This window comes from Megachile rotundata, chromosome 4, assembly GCF_050947335.1.
Source record: "Megachile rotundata isolate GNS110a chromosome 4, iyMegRotu1, whole genome shotgun sequence".
In the NCBI taxonomy this organism is placed as follows: Eukaryota; Metazoa; Arthropoda; class Insecta; order Hymenoptera; family Megachilidae; genus Megachile; species Megachile rotundata.
In genome coordinates, this window is record NC_134986.1 from 15,151,399 (window position 1) to 15,165,336 (window position 13,938).

Here is a 13,938-nt window from a genome sequence, read left to right on the forward strand (position 1 = left end):
ACATTGTTTTTCAATTTAAATTTGATTTCTAGCCAAGCTTGAGTTGGACATCGAAGAGTACAGCTTCAGCCAAACTACTTTGGAACAAGTTTTCCTTAAATTTTCTCACTACGATGAATCTAACTCAGGAGAATGATGACTCGTAAATATGAGTGTGTTAATTCCCATATGTTATATAGTGAAATACTCATGGAACTGCTCAAGTCGTGCAAGAAGTGTAAAGAAGTTATTCTTATGGAGAAAAGTGATTTGTTTTCTAGTGTTTCCAGGTTAATACTATTGGAAATCATTAAGACAGAATGATTTCTGCATTCTAAATATCAAAAAAAGAAAAACGTTATAATAGTTATATAAAAACCTCGTATTGTTGTTTGATGCATACGTGGAAGATATATGTCCTTGTTTTTGGTCTTGACGATAATTGTGAGTGGAACATTCGTATTTTTACGATATACATCGATCGACCTAATGCAAAGAGAAGAAAAACAAAATTAAATGATATTTTTTGTGCCGGTGTTCTGTCCGTTTATGTTCATCAGAATTACAGTGGCGTCCTGAAGTGACTACGGTGATGAGATAAATGAACTTGTGTGTAAAATCAATGAGCTGTAAATAGTGGAAAAATCGAACGATATGTCCGATTGTCAACAGAAGCGGTAATAATGCTATTCAACAGTAATATTCGTAATTTTAAAAATTGTATTGTAATTTAGTCTATTATTCGATTCCTATTAATAGGTCTCACAATTAATATTGCTGTGGAATTGGAACATTATTATCATCATTATAAGTATAATATAAATATTGACAGGGAAGAAGAGAGTAAAGATCTAAGGATCAATATTAAATTCTTTTTAAACACAGTGAATTCAATGAATTACCTATCTACATTAATACACGTAGGAACAAACCTATACAGGTCTATTCATTTAGTGATATTTACGATTGCTCGTGAATTATCCCGAGTAATGTTTACATGGCATCCGTTGTTCAAAAAATGGTGCTGCTTATATGGAAAAAACAGCTACATTACACATACACCACAATTGGGCGACTTAATTTGTGCATATATCGTAGGGCGTAGTACGTATCTATAAAATATTTCTCTATTTCGCTTTTGGACTTTACCAAAGCCTTTTGAATAACGAGAAAGACATGATAGGTTGTTAATCTTGCCTCGGTAGCATATAAGAAGCGAGACTTTTGTGACAACTGTTCCATGATGAAGTAACTTAAATTCAGTAAAAGTAATCAGCAGGAAGCTTTCAATAATACATGAATGAGACTTTATTATAAAATACCTGTATGGATTTAATAATTTAATAGGAAACAACAAACGATCGTTGTAAAGTTATTGAACATTTTTATTCGTCTTACAATTGTGTAGTATATCCAACAAATGGTTCGGATATTTTTAATAATAATTTATTTTATTGCATATATGACACATGAGTAGGTCAAATAATTTTATGGAAAATAGTCGCTGAAAATTAAATTAAACAGTTTTAAAAATACGGAAGTTGATAATTAAATCTAGAAAGGGCAAGATACTATATTGTTTTATAAAAAAACAGATTTAATGCTTAATATCCGAAAGAAGGAAGAGGTCAAAATTAAAATGTTAGAAAAAATACGCTCTCTAGATTTTTCATTGGAGACAAATTTTCTTTTTTAGAAATAAATATGCATACAGTCGATCTTTCGAGGTCAGAGTCCCGAAAAATCGTATGGAAAATACAGTAGAAACATTGTTTGGAGGACTGAATAAAATATTTTGTAGATGATAGCGCATAGGTAGTCAAAAATTTGAATCTCGTTATAAGGGAGGTATTGATTTTGTAAATAAAAACTCATTACAAAGAGTAATCATATTGTATAATATTATATATTATATAATACTATGATACTGGATATTATGTAATATATAATAGGAAAATATTGAATGATACATGCGTCATAACGCGCGTGAGCATTTATAGGGATTGTGTACGCACAACTCTCGTTCTAGCTAATATCACATAATATAAAATTTAGTCAATTATGGAATTACACGAATGAAGGAAAAACTGCAGGCAATTTTATGAACGTTATACATATATGAATATAAAAATACTGGTGTATTTATATATTTATATAATGTGTAATATAAACGTGTACGTATACCATTTTTTAACAACACAATTATGTTTTAAATATATCACGATTACGAGATATTGCGGGAATATTGTAAACATTCCTGGACACAATTGCTACGTTAAGAAAGAGGCATACTTGCATTCATGCTAAGTAATTTTTATTGTTTCTTTCCGTCAGTAGCTCTATCTACATATATCTTCTCTGCTCATATATTAGTCGCCATTTGTGGCTTTTCTTGTTATAGCTCGTTCATACTTACGGAGTTTTCACGTTCGATCAATATATATGTATATAGGCGTATAAATATAAAGATATATATATGTATGTGCGCAATTGAATATTTTGCAACAAGAACGAGACTAATTCATTTTTTTAATTGAACTTTTCTCAGATTTCATTAGAATTATCCTGCTAGATTCTTACGAATTTGTAAATTATCCGATATCTTGGAAAAAAATATTACTGTTTTAAAAATAATAGCGTCAAGTTTATATATTGCGAAGTATTATAATTTGTAAATTTGCAAAATTTAATTGATGCATGCATTGGCGTAACTAGGCAGGGACCACAATGGGCCTAGTCTTCCCAAAATATACAATATAGCGTGAAGAAAATGAGACGTAATATGTCTTAAATTTCTTACTAAAAATTTCCAAATACATTCCCAAATTTCCAAATTCTCAATTCAGAAATAATCAAATTTTTAAAATTAGGGAACTTAGCCCACCCCAAACAAAAATCTTAATTACACCAATGTATGCATAACTTGAGTATAAAGGTTCCATTGTCAAACTTTTAGATTTTATTTCAGATTACATTGCTGAATTGACTTCAGTTCTCTCTTGGAATTGAAGCTTTGCTGATTTCTAATATAAAAACCATTTTCATATTTTATATGTTTTTACAACTATCGAAAATTGCTTCGAGGAAAGAAGCCTCGTACGACAAAGCTGAAGTTTATCGCGAAATGTCAGAGTTGTAAATTGAATGTAAAATCAATTGTCATTCGTATATATGATTTTATAGGTATAACATATACATATATATGTGCATCGACACGCGACTCGGATTGACCATCGTCGGTCAATTTTTCGTTTTTGTAATATCAACGATCCCGTAACAAATGGGAAAACGAAGCGACGAAATGATTTTTTGCACATACACAACATACATGCACGCACGCATGCACGCACGCATTCATGATGCACCCGAGCGCGCGACCGTTGACATTTACAAAAAGATCTCGCGCGTAAATAGATACGCACCCAGACACAAGGACATTAAGAGAGAAAGAGACTCATATATAGATACGATTATTAAAGATGCGATTTATCATCAGTAAACTACACGCCGAATACACCCTGTCGATAAACGGTTGACTTTGCGAAACTACATATTTGTTGTGTAAAGTGAATGTAATCGATTGGTTAACAAAAGCTTTTTCACCAATAAAAAAAATGATCAGTTAAACATTAACAAAGTGTCCTTCTTCAAGCATTTCATGTTTTTTAAACTATCAAAGTGCAAGAGGGCCTGAGAAACATGTGACACTGAGGAGCTTCTTGTATCTCGAATCCACTCGTTGTTGTTTAATATATAATTTTTAAATAATTCGTACATCGGCGTAACTAGGACTTTTGTCTGAGGTGGGCCAGGTATTCTAGGTGTACTAAAAGTGGCTAGAGCAACTTAATATCATTTATATTCGTAACCTCATGTGACAAGGATATCATTGTGTGTTTTGTATTTGCTGCACATTACATTTTAATTTATATTGCAATAAGATTTCTGATGAAGGGAAGAATTTATATTTGAAAAGGACCAGACCCACCGTGGTCCTTAACTAGTTGCGCCAATGGCAATATGTACAGTGGAGTTTCACTATATGGCTATTGAAAGCCGTGTAGATTGCGAATTATAAATTTCTCAGTTTGAATATTTTTTAATTCTGAAATTTTAAACTTTGAAAATTTACATTTTACAGGGAACTTGCAAACTTATTCGTCAGCCAGAAACAAAACGATATCAATCTTCAAAAGTTCGTATGAAGGGGTACTCTCTAAATATATCACATATATGGAGATCATATAGCGAGACTACGCTGTATGTATGTACGTTCGATCTAATTGATAGTATTTGTTATGTAGTACTAAGAGAAGTTTAGGAATAAATATTTCCTTTATCAGACCTCATTTTATAATACACTGAAGATAGAAGCTTAAGTTATTTGATAAGTAATAATGTTAATCGAGTTGTTTCATAGTGCAACTATTTGTATTAACTATATTTTCTAATTACTTAATTTCATTTGTTTCGTTGTAATACTTTCTTTTTAATTTACGCATTTCTTTTTCAGATTTTATAGCTGTCTTATATTGTGATTAAAAGTTATTTGCATAAAACCAATTTTGTACAAATGTTTAATTATAATAGTACATTAAAAAATAATAAAACATTGGAAAAGAAAGATTGAACAAACGATACACAATGTTTTTCATAAGCTTTATTATTTTCATCAGGATTTACTGAACACAAAAACTAAATTTATATAATGTTTATACGATTAAAAATGTGTAGTTATATACAAATTAATTAATTTCAATTCCATATAAAACTTTATATAAACCAATTGCTGCATTTTACGTTATACAAAGAAACGAAAATTTTTATTATTACATAAATAACACTACTGTCAGAAAACTATTATAATAACGTATATTTGTCCTCCATTCGTATTTACACAAAAATCTTTTACGTATACTTATGCATACACATATGTATACGTATACGTAGACACACGTACATAACGTACTATATGCTTTTTATTGAATAAACTTGCATCTAATAAAAGTGTTCGTGATATTTTGTGAAGTGCAAAATGTATCAAAAATTTTCAATTGCCCTTAACGATAGCGAGTATCTTTTAATAAGGTATATAGATGATTTATTTACTACTAACAATTGTCGATAATAATATTAATAATAATTAAGTCTGTAAAAGGACATTAGGTCCCCCGCTTCAAATAAATAAATTTACAATATCGAATTTATTGTATTATTGTTATATTGCAATAAATATGTGTATATCAGACGGTTTACAAAATTGCAAACAAAATGTTATTTATAAATAGTTCATTTTCTAATAGCCACGTTAACAAATCATTCTGACAATGAAAATTTGATTTTATAATTTTAATGAAGACAGTTTTCTAAAAGTCTGTTAAAAGTTCTAATCAATTTAAGAATAAATATCTGTCATGCATAATGAAAGTCCATCATTCATTTTTTATTGTAACATTTTGCTTTTACAATCAAAACTTCATTTATTTTAAAATATTTATAGTTTGTGAATAATTACAAAAAATAATTTCAAAAATGTGCTTTTAGAAAACTATGCTCTCGTTACAGAATTCATATTTACTACTTCTATACAAGCATATTATTGAAAACCCTTAAATTCTTTACAGTTTCTATATTTTAGGTACAAATTCCTTTATGATAAATTTTTATAAATGCAGTGACAAACTTTTTTTTCATTATAACAACAGATAAACCTAATAAAACCTTGTTTATTCAAAGTTTATGAAAATATAAAATTGTTTTCTTGAATTTTAAAAGTTTATCTTTTGTTTGAAGAAATTGTTCACATAACATGTATTTCATTTTATACAGTGATATCAAGTATTAACAAGGTTTTATTATCCCTACTAACATTTTATTATGGAAAGTATCTATTATATCGTAAATTTATACATAGACAAGTAAGGTAACAACAGACTTCTATATAAGTCAGGAAGGAAACATCCTTTACTGTATAACTTGACGTACATTCGTTAATTTCATTTAAAAACGTGATACAATCAATTATTATAAATTATTAAAAATATGATTTAAAAGCTATATCTATCTACGCTTTAAACCATTAATACACTTCTTGATCTTTATTACAAAATATTGAAAATTACATCAATGAACGATGACGATATTATTTTTACAATTAATCTTATTTAAATCGACATTCACATATATTATATAGTGTAAATATTCCAGAAACATTTTTATGTTTCCCACCTTCATAAAAGAAACTGAAATATTTATTAAGAAAAAGTGTAGAAAAAGAATTAGATTATACTAGGTATAATATAAAATAACATTACAATTAAAGAATGTTTCTAAATCAAAGATCTTTCTATTTTATGCACTCGGTACATTTCTATTATAATAAATTAATTCTCTTATTATAATTTCGTTCCTAATATATTTTCTAATGATTCAATTATTCCAAAGAAAAAAATAGTACTACGAAGTAATTTTTTATGAAATTAATTTTTCAATATCTTAAATAAGAATTTTTTATAAAGTAGTTCAATTATCAAATAAGTATGTTCCGCGTATTTATCATTACGTTACTTTTAATCCTATAGTAAATATTTTAAATTTCTATTTATAATATATTACAATATTCCTATCATTTCAAGTTACTCTTAAAATTCAGCCGACTTTCCGGTTCAATTCATAACTAAATTATATTCGAGCCGAATTTTAAGATTGAATAAAATTATATAACAGTTGATCTTTCTAATATTCCGTTAATTGCGCTGATCAGAAACACTTCTCACAAAATTTAACTTCGTCCCTTGCATGAGATCAAAACGTTATGAAAAAGTAGTAATTTGTGCATTCGAATATATTTAATAAAATTACTACCAAATATTTTAAAAATGCAATACCCCTTTTTTATATTACATTCGACGAGATAATGGCAAATTTTTACAAACATTATTTGTATACCTTTCTTTATAAAATAATGTGCAATTGTACTTCTCGCTTTCCAATGATCAGTATAATAAATAGAAGGAATAAGACACGTGCACATCATTATCTTAAGAAAGTTTGACGCAATCAAATTAAGAGATACCACACATGTTTAAGGTTTCCTTTTTCATGTGGAGAGGTACAAACGATGATAATCATTAGCTCCAAAAGCGCAATTACATTTTGGACACTTTCGCTGTCTAGTCTCATACCGTGTACGTAAGCAATCCCAACAGAATACGTGGAAACACTTGGTTAAAACTGCATCTTTACGTTTCACTTTGCAAGAAGGACAGGTGAGAGTTTCCTTATACTCCCGTAACTCTTCGGCCATTACTTCGTCTAATGTTTCAGCAAGTTCTATTTTCTTCATTCTTTCAACTTTGCGTCTCAATTGCGCTATTTCCTCCTGTAACAAAGCATAATAATAATCATTAGCAATTTATTAATTCGCTTGTTTATTTTACGTTCGACTACTAGTAGTCTTATGAAAGTTCTTAACATTTACCTGTAATCTTTTTGTTTTATACGCTTCTGCTTCCAACGAACTTGTTTTCTCAGCTACGACTTGTTGCGCTTCCTTCATTTGAGAGTGATATTTTTCTAAACAAAGTTCAAAAACATGCATTGAAAGACATCTGTAAAAGAAGCAAACAAATTTGTAAATAAATCTCTTACCGAGATGAAGTTTTAAATCAGCCGCTGACTGAGCACTTTCGATGGCTTTTCGTTTATGCATCTCCATTGCTTGTTGTCTTAAAGCTAATTCTTTTTCAACAGTAGCAAGTGAGTTTTGTAAAAGACGTTCTTTCTCTTCTAATTTGCGGACAACTACATTAGCAGCTTCAACTTGCGCTGTTAGCGTGGAAACTTGTTCTTTCAAAACGTCCTTCTCTTCTCTGGCTAATTTATGCAGTTGATTACTTTTAATCCGTTCTGTCATAAGTTTGAAATTCGCATCATCTTTTTCGCGCAATTGTTGAATCAATCTGGAGTTTTGTTCTTGCATATCTTCAAAAGCTTGTCCAGTTACTTCCATCTCGTTTAAAAGAGCCTCCTCTTCCTGTAACCACACATAGTTCTATTTAGCATTACCACTTGTCCATGATTTCAAGCAAAATTGATGTTCTATATCATTTACTAGGTATGTAAACTTACCTGCTTTTGAGATGCAACTTGACGTTGAAGCGTATACGCTTGTTCTTCCAACTTTTTTATTTTTATCTGTGCATCCTCATCGGCCAACTTCTTACGTTCCTCGCGTTTACTTTCCTAAAAGAAATGTATTAGTTGTTAAAAATCCATTAAATATTTTTAAAAAAATATTTGTCGAAATCATATAACAAATATATACTTGAATCTTTTTTATTTGTTGACGTAATTCTTCTAATTCTGCTCTTGTTTTTCGTTCAGCTGCCATTAACTGTACTTTATCTCTTTGTTCTTTTCCAACACCTTTATACATGTCTAATAATAATTTCATTTCTTTCATTTCATTCACAGCCTTTCTATAATTATAATAATGTGTCAATAACGGAAACAGTGCAAAAATAATAAGTTATAATTGCAGAAAGCTTTAATTTCCTCTTACTACTCTACAAGTAAAAATTATAGTTAAAAAATTATTAATACTATTGCATAAACGTACTTGAGTTGTGCTTTCAAATCCCTAACTAGTTCTGATTCCGCCATTTTCGTATCTTTGGTACGATGCGCAGGATCACGATGCTCGGTTTTAATAGTTTCTTTTTTAATATCCTTCTCGCGTTTAATATCTTTTTCTTTCTTCAGAGTTGGAGAAGTTAAGGTCAAAGAATCCGGAGTACCTTTGTTTCCATCTCCTTCTCCAACTTCAATAGTTTCCACTTCCTCTTCACCAGATTCTCTTTTAATTGAAACTCCACTTTCTTCTTTAATCTATATTAGTAAAACGATTAAAATAACTGTATTTGTAAAATCATGCTCATAGCACACGTTTTGAAAATATGAATTTATTTTATACATGTGTAGAACCAGGAAGTGAGTTTGATGCATCTTCTTCTTTGCCGCTTCCATCTGAATTATTGCCTTCTTTATTTTCTTGTGAAGTTTGTTGCCCCAATTTTGTCGTCAATTCCTCTATTTCCTTCTTTAGCTACAGTAAAATATAGATACTGGCTATTAAGATCTTGTTAACTTATCTTCTTTATGCATACTAATATAATAAAATACATACCCGTGGTATCTCTGAAGAAGCTTCTTTGTACTTCCGTTTATAACGATGAACTTCGCCTTTGAGTTGCTGATTATGATTCTGAAGAGATGTTATTAAATGTCTCATTTCTCTATTGATTGGGCCTGTCTGTTCATTTGCTGCCAAATTTTGTTCAAATTCAATCCTTAACATTTCATATTCCTTTCGTAATTGAGCTAAAACATCTTCCAATTGTATACATTCTCCACGCAATTTCTTTTGAGCCATTAATTCTTCACTCTATTTAATAAGTGTATGCAAATTAGCACACGCTTTATAAATATACATAAAATAATATAAAATACACTTGCCTCCATCATTTCAATGTGACGTAAATGTGCGTTTTTGCTAGACTGTAATTGTTGACGGGCGTCATCTAATTGAGTTTTCAGTTGCATGGATTCGTTGTATAATACGGAAAATTGCGATTGTAAGCATTTATACTCTGTCGTCTCAACAATAACTGATTCTGGAAGTTGTCGAATCTGCAAATATAAAATACTTTTCAAAATAAAATTCAAAACAATATTACATGTAATGTTAAAATAGCCCCTCCATACATTTATTTTACAATATATTTATTTGAATGCAAAGAAGTAAAACACAAGAAACAAGTAAAAGCAAGTATAATTTAAACATTTATTGCACATGACATTAATTTACATTTAATACTGTGCATTATAAAAACTATATTTACAAAAACTAAAGAACTCACATCCATTTTTAATTTTTCTACTTCTTTCAACGCATCACGATGTTGCTGATGTAATTTATCCAATTCCTGTAACCTATTATTAGCTAGTTCTCTTGTTTCTTCTAATTCTCTTTGCAAATCTTCGAGCTGTGTACAACAAAACCAAATTAACACATATTAAAAATTAGCCAAACAATTAATACAATATGAAACATATCTTACCTTTGTTTGTGAAACACTGGATGCAACTAAGGTACTTGGTTTATTACTACCCTTCTCGTCAGCGCCATGTATTTGTTGAAACGCTTTTAACTTTTCAATTGCTTCTCCAAGATGATGCTCTAATTTGTCATTGCGCGCTCGTACTTTATTTAATTCATACTGAAGGTCATCCACTTGATTGCGAAGTTCTGCAGCAAGTGTATCTTTTCCTGTTATAGTATCTTGTAATTCTGACATCTATGATGCAACAAAATTATTAATATATATTCAAATACATATGTGATATGCTAAAGTAAGTAAACATACTTTCAAGGAAATAGTGTGGTATTTTTCATGAAGCTGTATATTTATTGCTTGAAGATTTCTATTTTCCATTTGTATTTCAGCATTTGCTCTGCGAACTACTTCATCAATATTTGGTGCTTCTTCTGAAATGTAGTAACATTATCAGTTTTTACTTTAATCCAATACATCTTTTTAATGCATTAAATTAAAGTACCTCCATCAAACTCTCCTTTTAGTGCAAGAGTAATTTTTTCATTTCTTTGTGAAAGACGGTCAAATGCTTGTACAACTTTAGAAACAGCACGTTTGGACACTTGAACACGGTTTGCTAATTTGTCATCTAACTCTTCTTTGTCCCAAGAAGACAACTGCATGAGAAATGATGTTGTAGCTTCACTTTCATCTATAAATATAAATAAAAACATTACATATAAAAATATATTTAATTACACAATGACTCCATTGTTATGTCTTACTTTTATTTTCTGACTCATCAGCTGTTTCAGCATCAAATCTTTGAAGTAATACACGTATGTCCTCGTTTAACTGATTCCAATAACGGTTAACAACATTGAGTACTGCATCATCTTGCATTTGCCGTTTTTCTAATTGTTCAATTCGTTGCCTTAATTCAGCTTCTACTCTATGACGTTGTTCTAACCGCTACAAAAAAAAATATACAAACTAATGATCAGAAAACTTATTATATTCTAACAAATAAAACAAGCTGTAATAATCTAAGCATTAAAAACATATATTACATGTTAATCTAGTAATTATTACCATAGTTAAGTTATATAAAAATAATGGCATTATACTAAAACATTGTAATCAAAAACAGAAAACACAAAATAAATAGAAATTCAGAATTTTGGTTAACATTCTTTTTAATACAAAATTTCATACAAAATTTTATAAATGCATAATACACTACCAACTTACCTGAGCCAATTTTTTGTTTTGAAATTGTAAAACTTTCATATCCATTTCTTCCAAAGTTGATATAGGTCCGATTAATATCGGCTCAAATTGAACTTTTTTAATAGGCGGTTGGGAACCCGAATCCCCGCTTTCTGCAGGACGCTTTGACATTTTGTTGTAAGACTATTTAACTCTAAAAAATTAGAAGAATAAATTTTTTAGATGTAAAATATATTATATGTAATTTATTGTTGAAATTCTGAAATGTGTTATTGATCAAAGGAATCCATACCTTGTAACGTGTATTAATACCCCCCAGAAATCCTCTCCGCGAGTACCTTAAAGTTTTGATATTACTATGTCATTTTTGAACGTCTAAAACCTGTCGAAAAGAGCGCACTTTCGACAGATCTTTATATTTTATCGAAAACGATCGACAAAAAGTAGGAGCTTATAACGGAAGCCGCCATTGTGTCACAGCGTTGCATACGCGGCAAATTAAAAAATAAGGCGAAAACATCGACATCCACCATGACTATAAAATCGACATAGATACGAAACATAATCACTTAGCAGAAGATCGCGCTCGATAACATCATTTATTACTATACCGATATTTGTGACTATTTTTACATGATTTTTATATAAAACATAATTGTATCCTTTTACGTATAATATATTTCTATATTTTTTGGTTATCATCATTTTAAAAGAAACTAATTAGTAGTAGGTTACATTTCAAATTTTAACAACGTTTCTATAGAAACCACTTTTACTGATTCAGTCGTGTAGGTATAGATCAAACCGCGAATCAGCCGCTTTAAAGAAGTAGTGTTCAGTTTTTGAAGCAGATTAGAAATTTTCAAAATTTTAAATCAAAATGTCAAATAAACACGTGCCTATAGTGGTCCCCCCGCCTCCATTGAAATTTACTTTAAACGAATGGCATCTTACCAATCGTTACAGGTATGATTAATCAATTCAAATGATATTATATTAAAATATTTGTCTACCAAAGACTTAGAAATTAATTAAACTAAAAATTAAAACTTATTCGCTAGGTACCGATGTTCTGAAGCGCAACAAGAATTAGCGGAACAGCTCATTAGTGAATCGCAAAGGGTATGCGAATCGACTACTGAAAAAGTACGAAATAACAAAGAAGAAACTGACTATAGAATCAAAGAAAAAGTAGAGGATATCGAGTTTCGCAAAAAAGAATTATTACGCATAAGAAAGGAAGTCCTTCTTGAAACTGATGCTCTACTGATATACAAGGAACGTATCATGGACGCTTTATCGTCCGTAAAGAGAAATGCTCTAGTTATTTGCGAAAAATGTCTTATTTTTAGGTCCGTCTTGCATGAAGAACGTAAAATAAGATTAAAATATTAAAAGAAAAAATTATTCGATATATATAAAAGTTAATGTATACATATCATTAATTACCGACATTTTATTACAGAGAGCATAGATTAGGAATTGACTTAGTTCGCGACGACGTTGAGAAAGAATTGTTGAAAGAATGCGAGGTGATTAAGGGTGCTGAAAATCTATTGATGCGAATTTTAGAACAAACCCAGGAACAAATACGGCGGTTAAAAGCGACGCTTTATTATATGGACCATGAGTTAGAAGATAAGGACAATAATTTACGTATTGACAGACACAATCTAACTTTGAAAGAGAATAGCTTAAATTTAAGTATTTATCATGGCACTTCACGACTCGACCCATCGCAAGTATCACTTTAATTTCTTGTTTAATATTATATTACGATTACTATACTGTAATGTATGTTTTTATTTATGAAGAACTATAGAGTTGAATGAATGGGAAATGCAAACGAATAACAATATCATTGCCGCTTCGAAGGAAGTGAACAGCGCTAGACCAATGCGGTGTTATATTGATACGGCTATTAGGCAGGTAGTCGACGATTTAAACGAGCAAAAGAATATTACCGATGATGCTTTTAGACGACGCATTGAAGAAACAAAGGAAACTAAAATAAAGTTGGAATTACAGCATTCTGAGGTTTTATGGTTACAATTTTATGGTTACAATTGGTATAATTATGGTATAAAGAGTGAAGATGATTGAATAAAAAAATTGTATTGTATGCACATATGTAGATAATGCGACAAGCAAACGAAATGACACAGAATATCACACGCATAGAAAAATCAATCGCGGAAAAGGAAAGATATTTAGCCTTAGCGCATACGAGACTTGGAAACCGCTGTCAACGGCCTGGTTTAGAACTTACGAGAGATCTAGTTGAAATTAACCTTGTTAAAGAAGTATACGATTTGCGTGAAGTTGTATCAAAATTACAAGCAACTTTATTCGAGGTTTAATAATACCGTTATCCATTTGTATTTTTTTTACTTAGTTCTAATCGTACGGTTATTTATTAACGATTATTTTTATAGGCTCAGGCATCACTGCGTTATTTACTGAAAACTCAAATTCAAATAGAAGAAGATATCAATGTTAAAATGAACACGTTAAAAATCGACGAAGTCGATTGTATGACACTTCGTCAAACTATGGATTATCATGCATATTAAATTTATTCAAGAATTAAGTATCCTACTCTACATTTTGTATGAAATAAATATATCATGAT

General features: G+C 30.0%; 3 protein-coding genes across 10 annotated transcripts in view; 2 read left to right on the forward strand and 1 right to left on the reverse strand.

Moving 5' to 3' along the window:
- Positions 1-3,616, forward strand: part of LOC100878820 (cholesterol transporter ABCA5) — a 28,050-nt gene extending 24,434 nt beyond the window's left edge. For all 6 annotated transcript variants that reach the window (XM_076530969.1, XM_076530971.1, XM_076530970.1 and 3 more), the window contains one exon: positions 33-3,616. In XM_076530969.1, coding sequence (XP_076387084.1) covers positions 33-136 — 104 coding nt within the window. In that variant the 3' untranslated portion in view covers positions 137-3,616. The remainder of the gene's footprint in view (positions 1-32) is intronic.
- On the reverse strand, positions 2,783-11,784 carry Bre1 (E3 ubiquitin-protein ligase Bre1). 2 transcript variants are annotated; one of them, XM_003703972.3, is made up of 16 exons: positions 11,599-11,784; positions 11,328-11,499; positions 10,862-11,048; positions 10,600-10,788; positions 10,407-10,528; positions 10,101-10,337; positions 9,900-10,025; positions 9,496-9,669; positions 9,167-9,424; positions 8,954-9,085; positions 8,600-8,868; positions 8,306-8,459; positions 8,110-8,223; positions 7,630-8,014; positions 7,460-7,554; positions 2,783-7,360 (listed from the first exon to the last, which is right to left on the reverse strand). In XM_003703972.3, exons 2-16 carry the CDS (start codon positions 11,475-11,477, stop codon positions 7,079-7,081), a joined length of 2,874 nt encoding a protein of 957 aa, XP_003704020.1. In that variant the 5' UTR covers positions 11,478-11,499; positions 11,599-11,784; the 3' UTR covers positions 2,783-7,078. The 2 variants fall into 2 exon arrangements, with proteins under 2 accessions (XP_003704020.1, XP_012142178.1); XM_012286788.2 differs by having other exon boundaries at positions 7,630-8,032.
- Positions 11,785-11,921: 137 nt separating this feature from the next.
- On the forward strand, positions 11,922-13,913 carry Tektin-C (Tektin C). 2 transcript variants are annotated; one of them, XR_013037938.1, is made up of 6 exons: positions 11,922-12,272; positions 12,368-12,658; positions 12,772-13,044; positions 13,121-13,365; positions 13,442-13,660; positions 13,742-13,913. XR_013037938.1 is itself a non-coding variant. In XM_003703943.3 (6 exons), the coding sequence occupies exons 1-6, from the start codon at positions 12,187-12,189 to the stop codon at positions 13,877-13,879; spliced, it is 1,230 nt and encodes a 409-aa protein (XP_003703991.1). In that variant the 5' UTR covers positions 11,922-12,186; the 3' UTR covers positions 13,880-13,913. The 2 variants fall into 2 exon arrangements, 1 of the variants encoding a protein (XP_003703991.1); XM_003703943.3 differs by having other exon boundaries at positions 13,121-13,343.
- Positions 13,914-13,938: the final 25 nt, after the last annotated feature.

What these genes read in the sequence shown, in the direction of transcription:
- Bre1 (XM_012286788.2), bottom strand. Translation starts at nt 11,477, where the DNA reads ATGTCAAAGCGTCCTGCAGAAAGCGGGGATTCGGGTTCCCAACCGCCT. An exon ending in AACAAATAAAAAAGATTCAA is followed by an intron (nt 8,224 to 8,305) that starts GTATATATTTGT and finishes CATTTCTTTTAG; the next exon opens with GAAAGTAAACGCGAGGAACG. An exon ending in ATAAAACAAAAAGATTACAG is followed by an intron (nt 7,361 to 7,459) that starts GTAAATGTTAAG and finishes GCTTTGTTACAG; the next exon opens with GAGGAAATAGCGCAATTGAG.
- Tektin-C (XM_003703943.3), top strand. Translation starts at nt 12,187, where the DNA reads ATGTCAAATAAACACGTGCCTATAGTGGTCCCCCCGCCTCCATTGAAA. An exon ending in ACTTCACGACTCGACCCATC is followed by an intron (nt 13,045 to 13,120) that starts GCAAGTATCACT and finishes TTATTTATGAAG; the next exon opens with AACTATAGAGTTGAATGAAT. An exon ending in TACAAGCAACTTTATTCGAG is followed by an intron (nt 13,661 to 13,741) that starts GTTTAATAATAC and finishes TTATTTTTATAG; the next exon opens with GCTCAGGCATCACTGCGTTA.